This window comes from Microdochium trichocladiopsis (genome assembly GCF_020744255.1).
Source record: "Microdochium trichocladiopsis strain MPI-CAGE-CH-0230 chromosome Unknown B0I36scaffold_4, whole genome shotgun sequence".
Taxonomy (NCBI): domain Eukaryota; kingdom Fungi; phylum Ascomycota; class Sordariomycetes; order Xylariales; family Microdochiaceae; genus Microdochium; species Microdochium trichocladiopsis.
This window is the reverse complement of record NW_025763547.1, coordinates 64,854-88,026: the sequence shown is the minus strand read 5'-3', so window position 1 is coordinate 88,026 and position 23,173 is coordinate 64,854. Positions and strand designations below refer to the sequence as shown.

Sequence of the window (23,173 nt, the reverse complement as noted above, 5' to 3'; positions counted from 1 at the left end):
TCGTATCCTGCTCTCAACTACAAGAGGCCAAATTTGGCCCTTGGCCACTTCCCGAGCCGAACACCGGTATCATTCCTCTGATAAGCCATAAACAGTAGCGGACGTTGCTAGATGGTCGGCCCTTCTCTGACGGTGGTACAGTACAGTAGTGTCACAGTTCCGGATGATTGCTACAGTACTGAGCGGTGCGATGGATATTGCGATGTCCTCGAGGAGACGCTGTTACTGTAGCATTGGGAAGCCACTTTCGCGTTCGCTTCGCGCTTAGGACCCACGTTCCTCGAAGATGAAAGTTAAATGGGCTAGGCTGCCATGCATGCTACCCTTCTTCCAACCTACAGTATATGTCTCCAAAACATGGCGTTCGCGGAAACGAACAGTCGGCTTGACCAAGAACGCCGTGCCAAGTTCTGTGGCGTAGCTTCCATCCGTGTAAACGCTTTATGCTTCGCTGGGCCGAGATGGACGACCGAGATGGCCCCAGACAGGCGAATTCTCGAGCCATTCAAGCGCAAGTTTCGCGAGGAAAAGGGCTTTCGCGCAGACGAGCATCGGCACCACGCGAAGGCTATCATAAGCCCAGAACTCTTAGACTCTTGTCTTCGCAATGCCAATATAGAGGCCCAGAGGCTTCGAGAAGAGACAGAGCCTTATGTAGAACTTGAGCTACCACCAAACACCCAGCTGCAGTGCCTGCAACAGGGCGAGAAGGCATTGGCAGCTTGTGAGGCATTTGATGGTGCCCAAACCCGCTGGATAGTAGATCTCTTTCTAGAAGGTAAGTAACCATTAGCTCGAGCAGGCCAAGGCTAACAGTGAGCCATACTAGACCTCAGCGATGACTTGAGAAGGTTGTTTCTTGAGGAGCACGACTTTCGGGAAGCACCGAGCGATGGAGAGTTTTATCGCAAGATTCGTGAATATCAAGGTGTTCACGGACAGAAGAATCAATACTTCGAGCGATTATGGCTTGGGCAGCTTTCAGCTCTATCAAAGAACCGGAGGAACCTCTTTGAACAGCTGAGCCGTAATAAGGCCTTCCTAGAAGCTTTCGACGACTTGTTAATCGTCCCTGCTCTGTTCAGTGGCTTTAGGCTCACGGTGATACATCAAATGATGAGTTTGAGATGTGAAGAGGTATTATCCCCGTCTAAACTCCATGCTACTCTTCTAACCGTCTCCAGCCGATCATCGCCTACCTGCGATGTATAGGACAGACGTGGAGGACAATATGTGGGGATGACAAGAATAAAATGGAGAAAATTGATGCAGACACGATTCGGGCGTTGCAGGGGATGGCCCCTGGGGCCTGTCAGTCAGACCATTCCTCCCTTCTAGACAAGTTGAGAAGTGGCCACATCCTTGGGGGCTTCACCGAGCAAGCGCGAGGGGAAATGTGGTCCCAGATTTGTACAGTGTCTAGGCACACTTTGATCCCTTCCCTTCATACCTTTTTCGAAGATTTGAAGTATCTCAAGTGTGCTGTCGAGAGTCTGAGAAGGTTACTGCATCTAGGCTCACGAGACACTATCGAAGGCTGTCTGGAAAGCATGTTAACAGACGGAAGTTCAGGCCAGCAACAATGCATCATACAATACTCGGAGTCTGAGTACAAGCTTTTACCCGGGCCCGTGGCGACTCGATTCGCCTTGGGCTGCCGCCAGCTATGGCTAGCCGCCTTTCGCATCTATCAAGACCTACCAGCTGCGCCGCAGAAGGCTCATATCCGAGCCAAGCCACGCAAGAAAGGGGATGAAGTGACGCTCTTTCGCTTAGCCGATCTTGCGTCCCGGCTCGGGTTCACATCGGAGCCAAGAAGGAATATACTTCAGCAGTCACCATCGCGACAAGTTGCCCGAACAGCTCTTCTGGCCGTCATGAAGCCGGGACGATATATGTACAAGAACCTCGAGGGTATAGTTGATCAGATCACGGGAGTCTTCGAAAGTGCAGAATTAGTACCTCTAGCTGAAGCATCTTCGAGCACCCAGACTAGCGACCGGAATGAAGGCCCAGTGAGATGGGGTTTACCTCACAAAATGGACCATGAGCGGGATAGGGAGTCGCTATTTCTCCCGAATCTTCATGTAGAGCTGATGAGCGCTTTCCCGCTGATGACGTCAATCTTCGTACGCCGTTCCGTTTACTTTGCTTTCTTTGGTCGTGAGCTTCCCGCTGGAATTCAACTTGATAATTTACTGGCTACGGATGATGCCGATGCCATTATGGCAGAGACAGCGCTAGCAGCCAATAGGTCTGAGAGGGAGAATGCGGAGGGACAGGAGGCACAAAGCCATGATCAGGAAGACATCTTCGACGAGGAAGCTATCCTTCAGTCGTTCACGCAAGTTGTGGCTGAGAAAAGGGCTGAGTTAGCCAGTATTGAAGCTTCAGTAATGAAACGAAAAGAAGAGCTACGCGGACTTGACGAAGAAACCGAGTCTAAGCAATTTGAACTAGATACCCTGACGGACTTAATCAAAACGCAGCAAGCCGAGCGAAGTGGGCTTGTCGAAGAATGGGAGCGTAAGCAAGAAGAGCTAAAGAACCTGGAGGCTGCAATCAAAATACAACAAGCGGAGCTATTTAAGCTTGACAAAGAAAGGCAGTCTGAGCAAGCCAGGCTAAATAACCTTAAGGCTTCAATCCAAACACAGAAAGCCGAGCTATGTGAGCTTAACGAAGAAAGTCAGTCTAAGCAAGTTGAGCTAGACAGTCTGCAACAGAAGATCAAGGTGCAAGAAGCTAGCTATGTACACGGCCAAGGAAACTCACGTCCCGTCGAAATACGGCAGCATGAACCGCAGCACCCGCGTAAGAGAAAGAAGATAAGCAATGCCCTGGGGCAGAGTGATGTTTCCTCTGATCAGGGGAACAACCACCACCCCACGACCGAAGAGAGTTCACCGCGTAGAACGTGTTAATCATACTGGTTGGAGGTATGGCAAAACTGTATAAATTAGCGACTAGATGACAGTGTGTAAACCCGCCTCTGGAGAACCATCGCGATGGCTTCAAGTCTTTTGTGCTACTCTTTAAATAAAACCCAGATCAAGTACGGCCGCACAATCCTAGCACATCGGTTTCGGTGCTGAAGCCTAAGCGCTACAACGCCAGCGATTAGATCAAAATTGAAATCAAGTCAACCTTGAAGTGGATATTAGGTGAAACAGTAGTGGTGGATGCGATGGACTTGTTGCAGGTCGAAAGGCTTGCACGGAGGTGGGAGAGAAAGTGTTTCGCAAGGGTTACAGAGGACGAGACACGGACGATCATTCTCCTCGATCTTCTCGAGCACGGGTAATCTAGGCATTGGTACCAGGGCCACCAAACCAATACAATGCAGCTTCGAGTTGCGTAGGCAGGAGGCCGCGCACACGAGACTAGTGACGATGTACTTGTGCACGATTAACTTAGAGGTGCATACGCAGACGGCGGCGTACGCAGGTCTGGCACCCTGGGCTAGCTACGAGGTGCGCATGCTGCCTCCTGCGTACGCAGCTCTAGACTGGAGGCGCGCACGCAGGAAGCAGCGTACGCAGCTCTAGACTGGAGGCGCGCACGCAGGAAGCAGCGTACGCAGCTCTAGACTGCAGGCGCGCACGCAGGAAGCAGCGTACGCAGGTCTAGACTGCAGGCGCGCACGCAGGAGGTAGCGTGCGCAACCCGCAGCTAGCCGTGAGTGGGCACCTCCAGGCCAGACCTGCGCACGCAGGAGGCAGCGTGCGCAAGGCTAACTTGGAGATAGCCCAAGAGTTTGGCTATTAGCAAAAGCCGGGCCCAAAGTCCGCGTTCAGGGAGGAGCGCAAAGCATAGTTTGTGGTACGGCTTAATGTTACATAGATGGATCTGTCAGCGCCGCTGCTCACAAATGTCATCGTTCTGCAGTACTTCTTGTAGCACATGACTCATTTGCCGCGTGCTATTATCTCATCACCACCACCATCTTCCGCGCGATCAACAACTGAGCCGGTATCCAAGCAAACGCACAGGCGTCAGAAAGCCGCCGAACACAACCGCCATTGGCAGCACAATGAAGCGCTCACCAGGCCTAGTCTTCGGCATAAGGTCGGCTCATATGATAGCACTCACCGGGGTATGCCTGAACACCGAAGAGGGGCGGCGGCAATAAGCTCCAAAAGCAGCTCATAGACTTCTGCAGAGCGGGAATTTTGGACCCTTTCTCCATGGCTATGCTCGGTATCCCACCATGCCCGTGTCATTCACACAAGGAGGGGAGCAAGGGACATATTGTTGGCTAATTTGTAACACCGGGATGGCCTTGCTTATGATCTTGCTTATCAACTCACTGGTCTGGAGGAACGAACGCCCCACGCCAGTGCCCGCACACAAACAGAGCGAGTAGAGGGCCATGAGCGTGGACCGATTTCCGGTGCCGGTGACAAAGCGCGCGGCCAGTATCCCCTCGAACGAGGTTATGAACACGTATCTCGTCTGGACAATCGTGAACATGACCCGGCACGACACGACACGACGACCCAGTACCGCCCATAGATCTCGCTCAGCAGGCCGGATACCACGGGCGTGAGGCCGAAGACCAGCACAAATGTCGTGATACCCATGTCGTCGGCCACGGGGGACAGTGACCAGGCCTGCTGAAGCGGGGTGCCGGAAAATGCCTGCGAGCCGGCCCGGGTGGCCGGCCAGGAGGGCGGTAAGAAAGGGGAAGATGAGGACGCGGATCATGGGGGCGAGGAGCCGTTCCGTCAAATGCAACATTCATGTGGACGCACGCTAAGATCCCTGTTCGACTGGGACTTTTTGAAGGCTTCTGCGGGTAGCTAGCTAGGTCCAGGGGCCTGGTGCCTTGACACAAGTATGACGCGTTCGGGCCGAGGAGGATCCAGCTGTCTACATTAGCGGTATTTGGCAAAGCGTCACGTGCGGGCCGTACCGAACTGTCGGGACCTGCCTAGCTATGCGATTGGGTAGTTGCCGCTCGCGATGACAGGGGTGAGCACTAGTGGCGCAGAGCAAATTCTGATAGACACCAGCTTTTCAGAGCATTCACCGACGAGGGCTGAAAGCAGCGCTCCCCTCATGTTGACCCTTTTCAATACCAGTGCGATCTCTCTTTGATAGGACTAAAATGAGTTCATCAGAGGTAACTTCCTTTGATTCAAGCATACCATTAGATGAAGCCTCTGCAATTGCTTTTTCCTTTTTCTTGCATCTGTCTGAGTCCGGCCCGCGCCTTTTCCTGCCATGTCGTCACGTCGTCGATCTGATCTTCTTTGCTCGTTCGTAGTTGATGATGTTTGAGGTAGAGTATCGTCAGATGGTATTGCAGCTGGCGAGTACTCCGGCATGACATTTAAGGATATGTCATTGACGCCAGAATCTGAATGGTCTGCACTGGCCAAACTGTTCTCTGCTTCCATAGTTGGCAAAGATGTTTGATCGAGGGGATCGTCCGCATGATGCGAAAGCGCTGTACCTGGGTTGGGCTGTGGTGCCATGGAGCTAAATGCGAGATCGAGATCAGAACTCGTGGGAGGGGGAGACCCATTTGCGGCTAATATTGCTCCAAAATCTCCATCAGGGTCTGAGTCAAAAAGCTCCCTCAAGTCAAGTGATGGCGAGCTGCATGAAGATCTTGTGGCTTCGAGTTGCTGAGAACTGCCGGGGTCACGGTGGTCTTCCTGCTCCATCTGCACATGCGTAAAGTCCGGATCCTGACTTTCGCCAGTGTTCCCAGGCAACAGCTGCTCGCGAACCTATGCTATGTTTAGCTAAAGACTCCCCTGTCTAGAGTACGGGGAGCCTACAAATTTATTGATGTCCGGGAATTGCATTCCTGGTGGCAGATGACAGACCCCTTCCATTTGCCGGCTTACTGGGTTGAATGTGACATATAGCACAAACGTGTTGCAGGCCCTGCCGAGTTTTTCGGCTTTCGCTTTTGCGCTTTGCACATTCTTTCGGTGCTTCTCCTTTTGCCATCTGGTGTGATATTTGGGACAGCCCTTCATTGTGGCGAGGGTGGTGGGCGGTTGGGGCCGATACTTGCGTGTAGTGCGCGGAACGTTGGAAATGGCGGTATTGGCTGATTTTAGGTTATGGCTATGGAGAGTGCGCCGCACAGCTCTCGTTCTCTCATCTCCATAGGAATATTTGCACAAGCTCTGCCATAGCCGCTGACACTGAAGGAGCCGGAAATGGCTGCGGTACTCATCTGAACAGGGCGACAGGGAAACCCTTCACCCGAATGTGGATAACATTATATGGGGGAGGGTCATCGCACGGCGATCTTCGCATCCGATTAGCTGGTTGGTTCACAATCAGACTGCATTCATCTGAGAGCCATATGGTGCAGCTGCGAAGCTCTGCTAACGGTTCTAACTCGGCAGCCCATCCTTCATGTGGTTGATGTCTAACGTGAGCCTGTACCCATCCGTCTTAGCAATGCTGCGCGCCGGACCATCTTGGGGTAAGCTCCTCTTTGCGTCTTCAATCGGATTCCCAAGTCTCTGGGCGGTCATAAACGGCCCTCCCGCGGAGGGCCGGACGAGTGCCAGTGACAGAACTTTGTGGTTCCCATTGTGGGAGGGAGGTGGCTCGAAAGCGTAGAAGTTAATAGCCCCACCTGCCACCAGCCAACGAGTAGTGGATCTCGTGCCGCGATGGCGCAGTTTTGCGAATTGTCAGTACATCCGGCAACACGTCATCGTCGGCAATGATTCATGACTACGGTACTTATCCCGCCTGATACCCACACCTCAGACTGGGGGCAGAGACCATTACCCCAGAAGTGGTTCCTTTCTGGCACTTCTGCTCTCGACCACGTTGGAACTTTTTGGGCGTGCTGGCCTGCTCCCTGCTTTTCTTGCGAGGCTCGTAGCCACTAGTCCCCCATAGGCAAATCGAGCCGGACTTCGGTGGAATTGGCCCTTGCCTCGAAGGACATTGTTCGGACGATACCAGGCGCCACAGCCCGAATGGTGGGCCGTCAGTTCCACGAGTCATCTAGTATGGCGATAACCAGTGACGCCGGCTGGTTCCTGGCCCTTCTCATTCAGACATTTCGTACAAGTCTCGCTTAGGATGCCGCCGTCTTTGATACGAGCGGGTCAAAGGCGTCGTTCCAAAGAGTGTACCTAATGCTGGCTGCCCCGAATGCACTTGGCACAGGAGCCGAGACTAATATTGCCAAGCACGGCATCAGCCGATGAGGTGAACGCTTTACGTATTCGTGGGAAAGTGGGGAGCGCGCACGGTGTTTGCCGCACAATCCACTATTAGGTCAATCGCTGTGCATCTCCACACAGAATGACCTGGTGGAGGCCAGCGCAAAAAGTTATGTAAATGCAACCGCCCCCCCCCTGCATTGTCCTCGTACGGTGCTTGAGAGTATGGGCATGGCAAAGCTAGTGCTTGATTCACTAGTGCATCAATGCCTCCGTGCTTTCCTTTCTTTAGGCTTGTTCTCCTTGTTCTGCTTTAACAGAATGATACAGTACAGTAGCGACCACTAAACGTGTCCGCTTACCACATATTAGTCGATGTTTCCGCACGGGCCATATTGACCCACTTGTGGCTTAGGGCCGTGCGGAAACCGACCAGCACTATGTACTGTTCATAAAGGCTCCTTCGGCTCTCCACTTCTGGCTTCGGCCGTTTCACGTTCATTGTCCCCTTAATGCAGGGACTCCAGCGAGACACCCTGCCTAACAAGATGCCTTATTCAGCCGTAGAAGCTCTGCCAAATCGAGCTATTGAAATCTTAGATCGCCCCTAGTCTAGTGTCACGATCAAGGATCGTGACAGTATTTATGGCACTGGAAGCACCTGGATAATCGCCAACCACTGCGGTTATTGCCTGATCTTTTGCTCTATTTGGTGAAGCGTTCTTTACAGGTGCCAGACTATGACAAGGACGGACCGAATAAGCGAACTCTATATTTGGAGGATGATATAATTGCATAACGTATGCAACTATTGAATGCTCCATTCTTGAGGATAGTGGTGGATTACCCGCTTAGGCCAACTGTAGTCTACAACTCCCGCTTTAGGAGGCGCCATTGGTCAGGCAGGCAGGTAACCCGCCATATGCCGCTCTCGACATGCATCACCATCTGATGGGCGTTTTCCTATGGCTGTACGATTTGATTGGCACGACGTGCAGATCCCATGACCAAATCAGTCTCATCGCAATAACCCCGACAGTGGCCGTAATGCGTGTTTTGTGCTAGACTCCTGTTCTCCAAAGACGGCTCAGCCTGCTTCTCTACAACCTAAGCCATCCCCATGGACGAAGATGATCGCGACCCTCCAAAGCATTGGTCCAAATTCTCAAAGCCAGTCAACCCTTCAACCACTATGCGACTTCTACAACGACCGGCGGATGGCAAGTTTAGCCTTACTAAGACGTCCCAGAACATCCCCTCGTATGCGATATTTTCGGATACCTGGGAAGAAAGCGAGGAGGACATGTTTGAAGACGCCACACAAAATACAGGTCTTGACAAGAAAGGCTACCAGAAGTCTCCATTTCTTTACAAGGCAGGCTGTCGATGATAACATGCAACACTTCTGGGTAGATAGCTGTTGCACCAACAAATCCAATAGCTCCGAACTCTCGGAGGCTATCAATCCCAAGTTCCGCTGGTATGAGCAGTCGACCAAATGCTACGCATACCTTGCTGATGTGTCGAAAGGCGCTGAGACTGAGGCCGATGAGCCATCGCGATTGACGTGGGAGCTCTTTTTCGGCAATAGATGGTTGCCCGTGGCTAGACACTCCAAGAGCTGCTTACGCCGGCGTCGGTGGAAATATACTCGTGGGGAACCCGTGCCTAGGCAACAAAAGGCCACTTGAACAATTACTTATCATTCGGACGTATATGAGCTCATCGTCTTATTTGGAGCGCCTATTCTACTTTGATTTATTCAGCGAACTCGATTTCCCAATCCTTTGCATGCTTCTGGACTACAGACCTGATGTCCATGATCTTAGCACAAATGGCCTGCGCTTCTTGTTGCAGGTAGTGATTTGGCTGTGAAGTCTCAATATCCACTCTGAAATAGGTTCCCATGAGTCGCTTGTACCCTTTATACTCCTCTGAACCTGCAACGAAGAATGAGCCAGCTTTAGTAAGGGCTGTAAGGAGATACAATCGACTGGCAGATCCCAAAATATCAAGTTCACTGGCCAATTTATTGACTAGGCGCCTGTCAGCTAACTTTGAAGCCATCTGATTGTTTTGAATACGTACGTTGCTCCACGTCCTTGTACGCTGCATGCTTCGTATAAGCTGCGGTACCAAACCCAGCAGAGAGCACACCGCAGACAACGGCAATGGGCGCTGCGACCAAAAGTGATGCACCAGCAGCAAATAGCAAAACGCCACTGGCTATGGTTCGTGAGTTTCGGGTGTGGACAAAGTCCTTGCCAAGAAGGCCGACAGCTCCGATGAATGGTACGTTGACAGCAATTAGGCGCCGAATTGCCAGCCTGAACTGCTCTTTTTCCTCACTGTTTAAGTCCTCCAGATTTGCTAGCAATGCGATTTAGGATTTTCTGCACGAGGGTGAGGGAATATTAGGATCTGCTCACTGGTGAGATCAAGGAAGCGACGTCGACAATCTAGAAGAGGCTTAGTAGTGCCGACCACAAGTGCCACTATTTGAGCAGTCCCTATCGCTTTCAGGTCGTTGCTAGCTTCCTAAAAGCTTATATTAATACACAGCTCAGGGATTGGCAGCTCTAACCTACCATAATCTCTTCTTCTTCCCCATCCGCTATCGCCTTTATAAGGCGTTTCACTATACAAAGGACCTTTGCCACTTCATGATCTGGACGATCAGGGTTCGAAAATGCGGAACATATTGTATGGATGTCTTCGTCTTGCAGAAACAGAACTTGCTCGCCGAAGCTGACCAAGAACCTCTCGCATAGCCAGAGGACCGTTTTTCTACCGAAGTCAGCTTTGTTCTCGTTTATGGGATCAGGGATACAGCACGCCCAATCAATTCCAGAGCTTGTGGCAGGACCTGCGCTAGCAGAAAGCCGCTCATTGATCCAGTCCAGCTGCATGAGAGTAAGCAAGCTACCGAATGTTTTCTAGCTACTCGACATGTGGTCCATTTGCCATTGAGGTGCTATATGAACCTGCTGGTCACCGAAGTACACTCGGCCTGCAAGGCTTCGAGAAAGATAACGCATTGCAGCAGCTCGTAGTGGGTCATGGTCCAACAGAGATCGGTGTTGTGGAGTGACCTAAGGACAAAGGACGCATTAATACTGTACACTAATACACGCCAATATTCTCCCAGGGCACGCACAGTCACACTTGAGCTTCCCAAGCCCTTCAAGGGTCCAGAGTTAGTCAGCGTCGAGCAAGTTCATTCTGACTGATCAGTGTCAGATAGGGTTCGGATTAGCGTTTCCACTTCTTCTCTGGTAAGGCTAAGGTCTGTCCTCTGGCTGATAATGACGAGGTGCACCGAGAGTGGGATGTTGTGTAAAAGACGTAGAAATCCGGTGCCCAATCCCAGTAGACTCCACTGGCCAGTTCCTAAAAGGAAAGATCCAATAGTAATCAACGAAACAATGGTGTCCATAACACAGCTTTTACTGATGCTGTTTATACTGAGGCTTATTGTTGAGGTATCTCGCTCAAAACGAAGTAATTTCAGTTGTAGGAGCTAGCTACTTTATGCTAAGGAAGAGTCCTAAGGATGAGGGGGAGAGAAAGTCGGCAGGTGGCTTCCCCGCACGCTGGGCTGAAATAGATTCGATATCGGGCACCAGTGTCTTACACAGCCGCTGGCTATGACACATTGATTTTACGGCAATCAAATGCGCACGCGAAGAGGATTGTTTTTCTCCCACAGTGCTGAGTGGGATGCTGAATAAAAGTCCAGCATAGGGCACCCAAGGACGCCTAAAGCAGGATTGTAGGACCCAGTTGGCCCTAAGCTGGTGATCCATATATTACAGTATGGTACTATACTTAATAGCTGCATAGTTAATGGGACTACATGCTGTTCCAAATATAAGGTTCGTAACTTCTAATTAACCTAGTGCACCGCACTTTAGCTCACAAAGTGCGGATATATGTCAGCGCCAAGATTGTAGCTGCCAAGCTGTAAATCAATTTCATCATCCACATGAATTAGTCGCTCAATTGTTTGAGAGTAGTATATCTTCCTAGAGTTATGAAAGGTCCCAAGAGAAAAGGGTAGTTGAAACTTAGTGTCGTTGTCGAATGCTCACCTACCGTCAGAAGATGAGCCCAGGTGTAACGACCTAACATGCGACCACCGGGGGCAACCAGGACAGAACAGCTAATGTACTCATTAAGGGTTAAGCTAAGGAGTGGGCCCCTTACGTTACCAGGTCAAATCAACCGGAGGACCACCTGGGTACGGTAGCCACGCCCACGAGAATTAGATAATCAAAGGACAGGAAAGCCGACTCTTGGCAGTCGGCTTGCCGACACACAAGGAGCGGCCATGCGACAATATCAAGTCGGCCTAGGACTGAAGGATAAAGGATATAAGGACGGAGGATCTCCTAGATAGACAGACATTACCTTTATACTTCAGCGATCAATCTAAGCATCATTCCAATCAACTACAATCACGACTTGTCATCTTGCTTGTGCAGGAGTGATATCTCTTCCCAGAGACACGCAACCGACAACCGAGAGATTACGATACGACTTGAGTGCGATACTGCTTACGCTACGCATCTTTCAGAACATAAACCCAAGCCAGTCCCGCTATTACCCGACAAGTAGTAGTAGGATCGTGACACTAGGACGCCAGGAGACAGTTAGCCCCGGGTCCTGGATCTTTGAGAAGAGGATCTGGATCAATCAGTATTATATATCCCCTGACTTCAGCCTGCTGCGATAGTAAGGAGGTGTGCGATGCTATTTTGCTATTGCAGACGGGACTGTTGCTGTGGAAGAGGAGATTAGCAGATTGTTATATCAAGTCTCGCTTGGTCGGCTAGCTGCTTGTGATTTTGGAGGCGGATGTTACATAAGACTAAGGTTCTTTTCCGAAAGCCGAAGTACCCTGCGGTATCTACCACGGAGTCCTACCTAAGTATCTGTCCAAGAACCCACAGTCCCTAGTGTCCATTAGAGATGTTCTAACAACAGTCCAACCGATAAGTGATCATACCTAACAAGATGTGCACATCTAGTGTCAAACCTACGAAGATTATTACAGCGCTAGATCGATACTGTATGAGTCCAAGCAAGCACGGAAGCAGTACTTCAAAGTACGATCAAAGCCATGTATGACAGAGCAGGGGGTCAGATGTGAATCTTCCACTATGCGGTACTTGTGGAGGGTACTTGTTGTGGGGCAATCTGCACAGTGTGCGCCACATTACGCCACATCTTCCTGGTCCGTGCGGAAACATCGATTAAATGGGAAAAGCGGACACGTTTAGTGGTCGCGACTGTACAGTACCAATCTTACACCATTTTGAGCACTGCGCATATCGCACAAATACTGGCGGAGGTGTCCGGGCACGGCATGCTCGGTTTTGGCGGACCTCCGCTTTGCTCATGGGCAAGGGCAACCCATGTCTGTGACCAGGTTCTCAAGCAACCCGGTCATGGAGCAAGGCCACTTCTGGCTGCTTCACTTCCATACTAGCGTGCACAACCAACATGTTAGACCCAACATTTGCTTGCATGATCATGACAATTATCGCGATAGCAAACAAGCCAGATTGAGAGGTCGACTGAGTTGATGCATTGCATATAAATTCGACCACCCGCCCAAGAGTGTTTGGAAGGGAGCTGGCAGCAGAGAGGCATTCGAGGGCTTGAGGAACACTACCAGATTTCTGTCGTTACTCCACATCGGTGCTCGGACCATGGTTGCCCCGCCCCAGGCGATGCAACCCTTTCAGCAGCCCCGGGGAAATCCCCAGTTTCAACAGATGCAGACGATGCAACCCCCACCGTTGTTCCAGCAATCGTCTCAGCAACCGCCGCACGCTCAGCCGCCACAGCAGCCGCCACCGCACGCTCAGCTGTCGCCGCAGTCGCAGTCATTACAACAGTCTCAACAGCCGCAGCCCTCGCAGTCCTCCCAGTCCTCTCAGCAGTCGCAGTTGTACCAGCAGCCTCAGCAGCCGCAGCTGTACCAGCAGGCTCAACCGGCCCAACAGGCTCAACAGGCTCAACAGCACACGCCCGAGCAAGTCCACTCGCAAATCCAGATACCACCAAGTGTCGATCTCGGTCAACCAGGATCCAGCAGCGGGTATTTCCTGGGAGAAATTGATCCCCTAGGCTATGTTCAACAGGCATCATCAGCTGCAATGTCCTCCAGACGCAGCGGTTTTATTGGAGATATCGAGAGCAAAAGGTCAGGGATCACGTAACAAATTGAGCTTGCACTCTGCATTTCGCTCACATTGCCTCTATATGACAGACACGCCCAAGTTCTTCAGAAATGCCAAGAAATTTTAGATACGCAGGTTCATAAAGGACGACTGTAAGTCTGCCTGGCTTCATGGCTCAGAAATCTCATGATCCAATACTCACCTGCACTAGTACAGAACAACACCAGCAAGAGTTGGCAGAGGAGCTTAGAAAAGTAGGGGGCAAAATTGCAGATTTGGAACTCATGATGGTGAAGCAGGGCACGAGGATAATCAACGCCATTCAGAAGCTGTAAGTGAGTGCCTTTTTCAATGGCAACAAGTGTGACTAACACGAAGATGTAGGGGAGAGCACAATCACGAAATGTAGGTTTTCAGAATGGATTCTTACAAAAGTGATGCTAATAATTGTACAGGATCAAGGATATTATCTCCTCTGGGTTGAGCGAGAGAGTTCCGCCCCAATCCAATCTCGATCAGAACGGAACCTTCGGCGACTTCATTAATTCCTAGTGCTAGCCGTCGTTGATATCAATTCATAGGCTCAGATATGCACTGTTCCCAGGTTTTTGGTTTGCTGTTGTGTATAAGCAAAACACGAATGGGTCGCGATACAATTCGTCTTCGATGTGCCGTTATTCTTTAAGATGTCGAGCCGGCGATTATGCAATATATCCTTACGGAATTTCCATCCCTTCCGCTTATCAAAGTACCGTTTCTGCAACGGGATTGCATAAGAGAAATGACAAGAGTGCATAAATCAAGAATGGCAGCACTCTAAGGTGCTCAGATTTCGTATAGTCATGACGGGCCTCCGTTGCTCGAGGGAATGTCGTCCATACCATAGTTGAGAAACCATTCAACGAGTTGCGATCAAGTCAAGAATGTGACGTAAACGCTGTTGAGGGTCGCATCCGAGAGGTCCAATGCCGGTATGATGTGGGCTCAGCACGGCGTCGAACTTTGGTCTTGGAACGAATGGTCCTGGCGCGACTCTGTGGAGAATGGGACAAACAGGCGCAGAGGCGATGTTGCGAGGAGATGGGAGCTGTTGAGCACGACAGTGGGGCGGTGGTTACCATCTTATGCTGCCGACGGTTGCCGCAAGGGGCCACTAACGGATCCCGGAGCTGATGCCGAGCGGGTGGCTTCGCGCGATACAAGACCGCCGCTTAGGAACTTCTAGTACGGTTGGTATAACTGATGGTGGCTACCACACCCACGCGCAATAGTGGAGGGTTGCAAAGTACGGAGTCCGATTCTGGAATAGGCCGTTTTCCTGGGTTGATCATCCTCTTTCATTCGACATCGGTCCCACAAATCAGTCCCTGTCTCTCGGTCCTTGTGCACATGTGGGAGAAGGATTCCGTAGAGGGGATAATTGAGTTCCTGCAATCATGGGATGTGGCTTTCTGTACTGGTTATCTTTTCCCTAGATCGTGCATACGATGACGGATGTGGGCTGGATGGCAGCTTGGGTCTTGCGGGCTGTAGTGGCGAGCCGGGTACTAGCCCGCAGCTGGCCCAAGTTTACCTCGCCGTGAATAACAAGCCTCCACCCCCTAGGCCCCTTCTTAACCAAGCTGAGCGCAGTCTTGGCTTTCCGCTCCATTTAGAGATCCTTATCTAACCTGAGATAACATAATCCTCCAGCCGGCATCCTCGGTATCATTGGGTCGCCCTCCTACAAAACTCAGGGAGACATAGTGCGCAGCCACTCAACGACGACTTCAGAGTGTGAGTTGTCGTGTAGAATCTTTCCGCTCCTGGTTTCTATAGATCTGTGGTATCGTCCAGGATTGCTGGGATTCTGAGATGGAGTCTCTCGCTTGGAAGCAATGACGGGTCTGGCGGAGCTAAGTGTTTGCCGCTGATGATAGGACTTTTTACGGCGCTGGAGTATTGTGGTAGCTTCATCCATTGCGGGCTAAGTTCGATAAGTCGTAGATTGCACTAGAAGGGTCATGAGACCCGGACAATTGCGGCTGCGCTCCGGATTTAAAACTGCTGCGCTCCTCTAGCGTTGCGTCTCGCATTGTTCGGGCGTCATGTGTTTTCTGCTCTGGAGCCATATCTGGCGCCTTAGATTATGTAGGTGACAGTATCTGGGTACGGTTCGGCCATGTCATAGTGGACAGTCACTATGTGGGGAAACTACTACGGGAGATAATCACAATCCACTGCTTACAAGGAGGACACGACCAGGCGACCAGCGGTCGTAGTGGTAATAACGCCTGGAGTCAGGTATGGCTCCAAACCCTATAGCCGGGGAGCCATACCCAGTACTGGGCAGTCGAGCGAGGATCTGTCGGAACGGCCGACGTAGGCGCATCTGGCGTAGTCTGGAATGAGGCAGGATATCGGAGCAGAAGCGCCTCGTCCGGCTCGGAGTTTCGATAGCCAGATCGCAAAGGGATGGAGCGAACAGCGCAGGCGCCGAAGGAGGTACTGCGCTTCTTAGCGAGCGCCTACGTCAAGAAGCCCGCAGCTCGCCTTTTCACTACTGAGGACAGACGAGACTCGAGGGCATACTGGAAGCGTTACCACTTCTACTTCGTCCGGGCAGGGCGCCTTAGTCGAGAAGAGGCCACAGCGAAGTTCCGTACCCGGTTCAACGATGGCCACTGGGCTGTCATGCTATCTTGTTGAATCTGTTTTTCAGCTACAGGTTCAGTCTAGATACTGTCTACCTATGGCCAGCACCTCCAGGGTGGCCTCAAGGCAGGCCGCCAAGGTGGTTTTCCCTCCTACACGTGAAGTGGAGGCTGCGATGGTGAATGAGTGGAGGGACTTGTGTCTGAAGCTGTTCAGGTTTCCATAAATCAACGCTCCTGTATCGACCCGGTTCGAGGAGAACCCACAGCACATAGTCTTGGCATGCCGCTGCGTAAAATAAGCCCATGAAGTCCAAACCTGACACCAAGCTGTAGCACTTGACAAAGCTGCCACGTTGTACCAAGCCCAGAGGCGATCACATGGCGGCAGATTGAGAAGCTGCAAGCAGGCCTGCTAGGTGTGTGAACGTGGCTACCAGAACTAAGACATGGAAAATCTGATGGCTAGCTCCCACAAGGTCGAACCTATATGGAAACCATCTCTCGGGGATCTGTAACCAGGACGTTAATTTTTCGTTCTTAGGCGAAGCATCGTAGGCGACGTACCCTGGAGGCATAGGCAGCTGCGGCGATGAGATTAAGCGACATCGTGCAAGCCAACCACCCAAGGGGCAGTTGGTTTCCCAGAACGGCCCAGCCTTTAATTTGTAGGCCATGTACCAGTGACGCGAGTGAGCCCAAGCCGGACGCGCTGTAGAAAAGTACACGCCACTTTCTAAAGGCAGAAAGGCCAAAGTGATGGCCAAATGTGAACCCTACACTCATGGCAGCCGTGATGATATTCTTGAAGCCAAACGGTGATCAGATACGCTCAGACATACTGCTGGTAAAGGTAACATACGATCAAGCTGTATATTCTCTGCAGGTCTGGGAGCCCTGACAGTGCGTAACGAACCACGGGTGCGTTAGCACTCCAGACGAGGACCACAATGCCTAAATAATCGAGGCGATTGCAGGCCCGGGCCCACATGCGACTGTGGTTGGACACGAAGTGGAATATGTTCTCAACGTCAGTACAATCATCTCGCAGGAGAATTAGAGCCATGGGCTTACATAGCGGAGCACGCGAAACAAAAGGCCACTCCGAAGCAGTAGCGCGATATTATGGGATGATGCATAGGAGGGAGAAAGAAGGGGATAGTGGTGAAAGCGATACAACCAAGCGCATGTGAGACTATGTTAACAGTCTCGTTGTGCATGTACAGAACGCTGCGTAGTGATCTACATAAAGACCCGGAGACTGGCCTATAACAAGGTTAGTCATGTACAAGCCGAATATCCAAGCGCACGTACCGGTATCCAGACAGCACAAATTCATTATCCTGTTGCCACGATGGAATCTCATGGTATAGCATAAGCTCTTTGGACGACAGTTGGCCTTGTTGGCCCTGTACACCGCTGACTTTTGTGATGGGCGACATTTCCACTATGTCGGGAGCCCAATACTGCAGCGATAAAGTGATAGCTACAATATCGTTTGGCAAGAGTAAGTCGATTCAGTATGAGGAACATACATATCCCACTAGTCCTCCTTGTAGGTCTATGCACCATGTTCCTCAGCAGTAGCAGCGGCAGTGGAGCCAAAATAGGAGGCATGATCGAGAATCTCTTCATAAGCCAAGAAAGGGCAAGGATCCACAATCGGCGATGCTCTCCACATCCTTCCCAAGCTCTGCAACAACTGGGATTCTTCGGGCGCTTGTACGCCGTGTATAAATAGAGGTAGGTCAGCAACTCAGGATTGTTCCAGACCCCTCATAACTCCCCCGTTCCTCCCATCCTTTTCTGGGCATGGAGAAGATAGTACTACAGTGTCGAGACGGAAAACAAGTCGAAGTGGTTAAAGGAATCCTGCCAGAGTCGGTGTTTGATCACATCCCTGAAGCTCTTAGTAACAAACCTATTCCAATCACATTCGCCAATGGCCTTGTTATGGAGAAAGTCATAGAGTGGTATACCTCGGTGTCCCAGACGCCAGAGCCTCCGCCCGAAAGACACGCTCAGGAACTGGAGGAGTATCGGCATAAGACAAGATCGTGGCAAGATGCATTTTGGAAGCGGAATAAGGATGAAGTACTTGGTTTAGTCAACGCGGCGGATGTGTTAGACTACCAATCGCTCTTCGAGGCTGCTTGCAAAGAGGCTGCAAGATTGCTCATAGTCGGAGATATAACAAGCGTAGACAACCTAAGACTTCACCAGCAAGCCCAGATAGCAAAGAATATCCAGCCCTTCCGATTACGCAGACTGGCGGACCAAAAGATAATTCACATCACAGAAGAACAGCAGGAACATAATCGGCTATGGACGAGCCTGTTCAAGTCCGATGAGTGGTTCGAAGCTATGTTCTCCGAAATCATGAATCCTATACTAGTGTCCAAGAAACTCGACAAGGATTCATCGTATATGTTGTTGTCGAGCATGGATTGGGATGGCGTACTCCCGGGACAGATGTCGTTGTTGAGAAGCTCGTTGAAGGAGCACGACTTTGACGGGAAGACCTTCGAGTGTACAATGAGGGAATCTGGGCAGAGGCTAAATATCTCCGAGTTCATAGAGGGAGACTACTCGAAAGTGCCGAATCTTGAGCGTACCTTGGTAAATCAAGGGCAAGATGGGGTCAGATCTTTGCAACTTCTTTACCTCAAAAGCACTCGAGTGCGCACTTTGAAGTGCGACACTGAGGCGTCTGGAAGGATTGCGCTTCGCTGTCGTGAGAGTTTAAGCCTCTGTAACCCTAAGCTTACGTGGCTTTGCGTGGATTCTTCAACTAGAGGATTCGATATACCTGTTCTGTTTGATAAGTAGGGCAACGGCTCGGGCTACAGCTCTTACTTAACAAGGGCTTATTCTCAAATCAGAAATCCACAAACGGTACTACTGAGTATGTAGCATTACTGTGCAATCTTTATAGCATTGATATGATGTTAGTTTCAGCCCCAGCGTAGACTAGATATATTCATTCACACCGAGCACGCGGATTTGCAGTGCTTTCAACAAAGTCTGTCTTGTTCTATACCTATTCTAACGATACCGCCTCCAACTTGTGAACGAGCGCATCCGGGAAAATCCTGCCTTCTGGTTGCGGGACGAGCATTTCTCGTACAATGTTCTTAGACGGCTCCTGACTGAGACGACGCCGTGCTTTCCGTATCTCACCTAGCCAGAAGCTCATCGAATGTGTTGCTTCCATCCCTAGTGTATAATCTTTCCCGACGTTCTTGATGATCCATGCCGTGTGTGACCCCTTCGGAAGTCGAAGCTCTCTCAGGAGATACAGCATCACTACTCCAAGGCTCCAAAAACCGGAGGCAACGCCACGCTTGCCACTCTGCAGATACTCTGGCGGTACATACCTGGGCGAACCGCCCCAAATACGCGTCGAGTCACCAGTAACAGCGTTGCCGAAGTCAAAGATCTTGGCCTCGCGTGAAGGCGTGCAAGCGATGTTGTCAGGTCTGATATCGTTATGGGGTACCTTATGCCGCTTGAGGTGAATCAGTGCATTTCCTATGTCAAAGGCGATACGTTTCGCATCTGCCGCGAGAGTATCCACAGTCCCGGCTCGACGGTAAAGTCAGTGTCATACTGGACCACGTTGCCGTTGTGCCGCTCCTCCCACGTCCAGTTTTGTGACAACATGGACTTTTGTCCGTGGTTACGGATAAGCGTCTCGTCATGGGACGGACTGTACCACAGGCTACAGTGGGTAGGCGCCTGGATCATATGTCGCGGCTCTGTTGGCCCTTGGCAGGCAAGAAGACATCTCATCGAGGTCGCAGTCCCGTCGTGTGTCTTGAGTCCAACCAGGGTCCAATCTGCCGTCTTGTGTCCATCAGCACGGTAGACTTCTTCGAGGTGGCTCGCATAAACCAACAGCCTGAAGACGAGATCGTATCGGAGGGCGACGAGGGAGAGCTGGCGCGGGATGCCCTCTTCGGCGACCTTGCTTGGCAGACACCTGCGACATGCTCCTCGATCATTCTGAGAGGCACGGTCCTCATGTAGGTCTGGAAAGTGCTCGCTCCGTTGAACGTTCGGCACCGGGAATCCAGAGGCACTTTTGGCGTGATGCCGGACTTCGAGTCGTTCGAATACTCCTGGATGTGGGCTGATTCAGTGCCAGGGAGCGATGGTTTTTGGCAGTCAGTGGTGTGTCCGGCGATGGAATCTTGAGGTGCTCGGAGGTTTGGCAGATCTGATGAGTGTGGTGTATATGGTAGCAGAACCACTGTAGAGAGTGCTGAGCAGTGCTAGTGGTTGAGCAAGCGAATAAACGTTTCAAGTCATGGTTGCTGCTGGAGCAGCGAGTAATGTGCCTATGTTTATCCCCATGCTATGGATGCGACCTGTTATCATAACCTCTGGGGCGCTGAGGCTCGCCCGCAGCCAGGCCGCATGAAGCAGTGCATGGCCTCGACCCAGCCTGAACCTGTACAGTGCGGCTGCGAAAGCTGCCTCCGCCTGGCGTGTACTTGACCCTGGGCGGACGCGCGTGATGTATTTTTAGCAGCCAGCCAGCAGTGTCGCGCCACCGTTAGCTCGCGCGCACTTTGCGCGCTGGGTGCCGTCGCCCGTCAGCCCCTCGCATCGAATATCCGAGCTCAGAACAACTCAACCCATTCCTCTATACACGTTCAGCTGCGGCATGAATACGAAGTTCGAAAACCTAGCGACCGACACCCTGCCCTCCGAGTTCTCCTGGCCCGCCCAAAGCCACAGAGTCACACCCCGATTCAACACTATCAGCTTCGCCATTCGAGACCGCGAATCTTTCCACTCACATGTCCGCGAATGCCTTCAAGACAGCTTCGCTGAGCGAGTCTTGGGATGGCTTGAGGGCATATAGAGGCACCGCTGCTCTTCACTAAGAATATGAAATCGCCCGAGGAGAAAGATACTGCAGGCTGTGCCGAATCGCTCCCGCTGCCGCCTTGGTTCCATCCTCGAGGTACTGCCAAAGCCCCTCGATTAATACCTACATGCATCGCGTCTATAACTGCTTACTCAAATATAATCAGGGAGAGCTTGATCGCAATGAGAGCAACCCCAGACCCCTCAACGTCTAAGCTTCCCCTCAAATCAGGAACACGCGACCTGCGACACCAACAAACCGTCACGATGTGAGAGCCACTTGCACAACCACAAAGCCCACGCACCGGGACTTGGGGCCCAATCACGAAGCACAGACAAGCTGATAAGCTGCGCCATCTCCCCCAGCATGCCCCGCTGCGGCGCGGCACAGCGAAACGCAACCAGTCGCCGAGTCCTAACGAACGAAGACAAGTCCCAACAACGAGTCTCCAAGCCTAGCACGCGATCGAAACGTCCTTCGCGCCGGCAAAAGACACGAGGAAAGCGCTGAGGACAGCAGTGGGCGAACCCCTGTGAGGAAGGCGAAAGAGGCTCTGCACGGCTTCCTGTTGCTGCTTTGCACGCTGCATACAATGCGCCGAAGCATGCAGGTAGGTCTGGCACAGCAGAGCGAGGTACAACTGGTTGCTCCCTGGTCTCGTTCGATGGAGTCTCAATATGCTTCCACAGAAGGAAATGGGGCGGGTGACATACCACGAGCAATACTGGCCTCGAGTTGCCCCAGTGAAGGTCGCAGTGCTCCTGTCAGACAGCGAGGCACCGATACCTTGTTGCCGTATTGGATCCCATTCTACAGACCAACGGGAATGGCTAGACCATGTCCCAGGGCATTCCACATGAACGCGCGAACGCTGTTTGGTGGGGGACGGCCAGACAGGGGGAGGCCAGGTATTGGCGTGTCTTCAGTCTTGTTTCTGCTGTCAGATAAGACCGAGAGCTGGGCGGGGAGACGGACGGGCGGATAAGCATGAGGGCAATGAATGTATATATTTAGCATAGCTATGAATCAAATGATCGCCTCATGAAGCATCGGAAGCCTGAGGTCGGGGGCTATTTCTGTCCTGAGATATACCCATGACAGTTAAAGAGTCGGCCACAGCTCCGCACTACAACTCTAACCCCTCTTCACCATAGCCCCTGAAGGGGTACCTAGCTTGCTAGGCAGGCCCTCTATTAGCCGGGGGCCGAGCAGACGAGACGGGTGGCAGCTGATAGGGCAATCCGCGCGGGCAAGGGGTGTCGTGGAAGGGCGACCCCAATTGCCACAGGGATGATTAATGGATGGTGGTGGGTGATGATGACGAGGTGCTTGGACTGGCTTGGGCTGGCTGGGGCGGGCGAGCGCCACGGGGACTTGGCCGGTCGAACGGGATGCTCGGCCTCGCTTTGGTGAAGCGCATCCTCTGCCTGGCTGCTGCGATCGTCCTCTCTCTTGTGCTGGTGCGGATGTGATGCGTTTCGGCTATGGCTCTGGGTCTGGCCACGGCTATCGCTATGCCAGACCCCAAACCAGGACGACCATGAGCTTGTGAAAAAGTGTGGGGGAGGGGACCTCGCGCAGCAGTGACGTTTGCAGCCTTCCAGGCTACACAGGGCGCTCTGCCGGACGTCGTTCAGCCAATTACATCACGCGCTTCTGCGCTGTCGCATCACTCCAGCGCCTCGTGCTATTGGCTGCGCATCGAGTCACGCACACGAGGCGCCCGGATCTTCGGACAGCCTCGGCATGTAACATACTTCGTCTTGCTCCGCGCCTCAGTGTGCCGCAATGCGCGAAGGGCGGCTGTCAAGCAGCCCCTACGCCTCTGTCGCTGCAGCCTTTTTTTTTACACCGCGCGTGATGGGCTTCAGCGCCTAGGGGTCAGGAACTGGCCACGTCTAGCCCAGGGGACCCATCCAGCCCAGCCTGGCATCAATGGCACATGCAATAGAGCAGCAAGGGTTGCCTGGCAGCAACACCTGTAGTTGCCCATGAGAGGGGATAAAAAAACTTCCCATTTTTAGGCATCGTCACGATCGTCCAAAGACTAACCCGCCATCAACTCATGGTGCGGGACTTTGCATCGTGAACACGAGAGCCGAACACATAGCCACTGACGCGCTGCCCGCAAGTCCTTCTGGCCAGCTGAGACGCAGGCTCACTATCAAGAGTAACGTCCATCCCTGCATCGCGAGCCACCCTGCGTGCCGAGCCAAAATACAGGTACTTGACTTTTGACATAGATTCGAGCCCGCCCATACATATGCACTTTCTCAAACTTGTCCGGAAGTTAAAGAATGACCACATTCAAGCCATCTGATCCCTCTC

At 52.0% G+C, this 23,173-nt stretch overlaps 8 protein-coding genes across 8 annotated transcripts; 5 read left to right on the top strand and 3 right to left on the bottom strand.

The window, feature by feature from the left end:
- Positions 1-357: 357 nt before the first annotated feature.
- Positions 358-2,924, top strand: B0I36DRAFT_241209 (uncharacterized protein; the record flags this gene model as incomplete). The annotated part of the gene is made up of 4 exons (XM_046149827.1): positions 358-778; positions 830-1,137; positions 1,185-2,163; positions 2,461-2,924. The coding sequence occupies 4 exons, from the start codon at positions 358-360 to the stop codon at positions 2,922-2,924; spliced, it is 2,172 nt and encodes a 723-aa protein (XP_046013412.1).
- Positions 2,925-8,506: 5,582 nt separating this feature from the next.
- B0I36DRAFT_205173 (uncharacterized protein) lies at positions 8,507-8,725 on the top strand (the record flags this gene model as incomplete). The annotated part of the gene is made up of 1 exon (XM_046148822.1): positions 8,507-8,725. A coding segment is annotated over one exon (219 nt), but the record flags the coding sequence as incomplete, so codon positions are not given.
- A 181-nt stretch (positions 8,726-8,906) lies between these two features.
- On the bottom strand, positions 8,907-10,057 carry B0I36DRAFT_347767 (uncharacterized protein; the record flags this gene model as incomplete). Its single annotated transcript, XM_046156601.1, has 3 exons — positions 8,907-9,088; positions 9,237-9,518; positions 9,733-10,057. 3 exons carry the CDS (start codon positions 10,055-10,057, stop codon positions 8,907-8,909), a joined length of 789 nt encoding a protein of 262 aa, XP_046013410.1.
- Positions 10,058-12,937: 2,880 nt separating this feature from the next.
- On the top strand, positions 12,938-13,745 carry B0I36DRAFT_347766 (uncharacterized protein; the record flags this gene model as incomplete). The annotated part of the gene is made up of 4 exons (XM_046156600.1): positions 12,938-13,359; positions 13,426-13,488; positions 13,548-13,667; positions 13,721-13,745. The coding sequence occupies 4 exons, from the start codon at positions 12,938-12,940 to the stop codon at positions 13,743-13,745; spliced, it is 630 nt and encodes a 209-aa protein (XP_046013409.1).
- A 2,601-nt stretch (positions 13,746-16,346) lies between these two features.
- On the bottom strand, positions 16,347-17,411 carry B0I36DRAFT_406992 (mPR-typeG-protein-coupled receptor; the record flags this gene model as incomplete). The annotated part of the gene is made up of 5 exons (XM_046161833.1): positions 16,347-16,481; positions 16,537-16,773; positions 16,832-17,013; positions 17,063-17,235; positions 17,284-17,411. The coding sequence occupies 5 exons, from the start codon at positions 17,409-17,411 to the stop codon at positions 16,347-16,349; spliced, it is 855 nt and encodes a 284-aa protein (XP_046013408.1).
- Positions 17,412-17,418: 7 nt separating this feature from the next.
- B0I36DRAFT_347764 (uncharacterized protein) lies at positions 17,419-18,798 on the top strand (the record flags this gene model as incomplete). Its single annotated transcript, XM_046156599.1, has 3 exons — positions 17,419-17,476; positions 17,711-17,712; positions 17,803-18,798. The coding sequence occupies 3 exons, from the start codon at positions 17,419-17,421 to the stop codon at positions 18,796-18,798; spliced, it is 1,056 nt and encodes a 351-aa protein (XP_046013407.1).
- Positions 18,799-18,926: 128 nt separating this feature from the next.
- Positions 18,927-19,394, bottom strand: B0I36DRAFT_319635 (uncharacterized protein). Its single transcript, XM_046153440.1, has one exon. It carries the CDS (start codon positions 19,271-19,273, stop codon positions 19,010-19,012), a length of 264 nt encoding a protein of 87 aa, XP_046013406.1. The 5' UTR covers positions 19,274-19,394; the 3' UTR covers positions 18,927-19,009.
- Positions 19,395-20,800: 1,406 nt separating this feature from the next.
- Positions 20,801-21,985, top strand: B0I36DRAFT_98868 (uncharacterized protein). The gene is made up of 3 exons (XM_046163699.1): positions 20,801-20,941; positions 21,012-21,113; positions 21,278-21,985. Exons 2-3 carry the CDS (start codon positions 21,028-21,030, stop codon positions 21,828-21,830), a joined length of 639 nt encoding a protein of 212 aa, XP_046013405.1. The 5' UTR covers positions 20,801-20,941; positions 21,012-21,027; the 3' UTR covers positions 21,831-21,985.
- Positions 21,986-23,173: the final 1,188 nt, after the last annotated feature.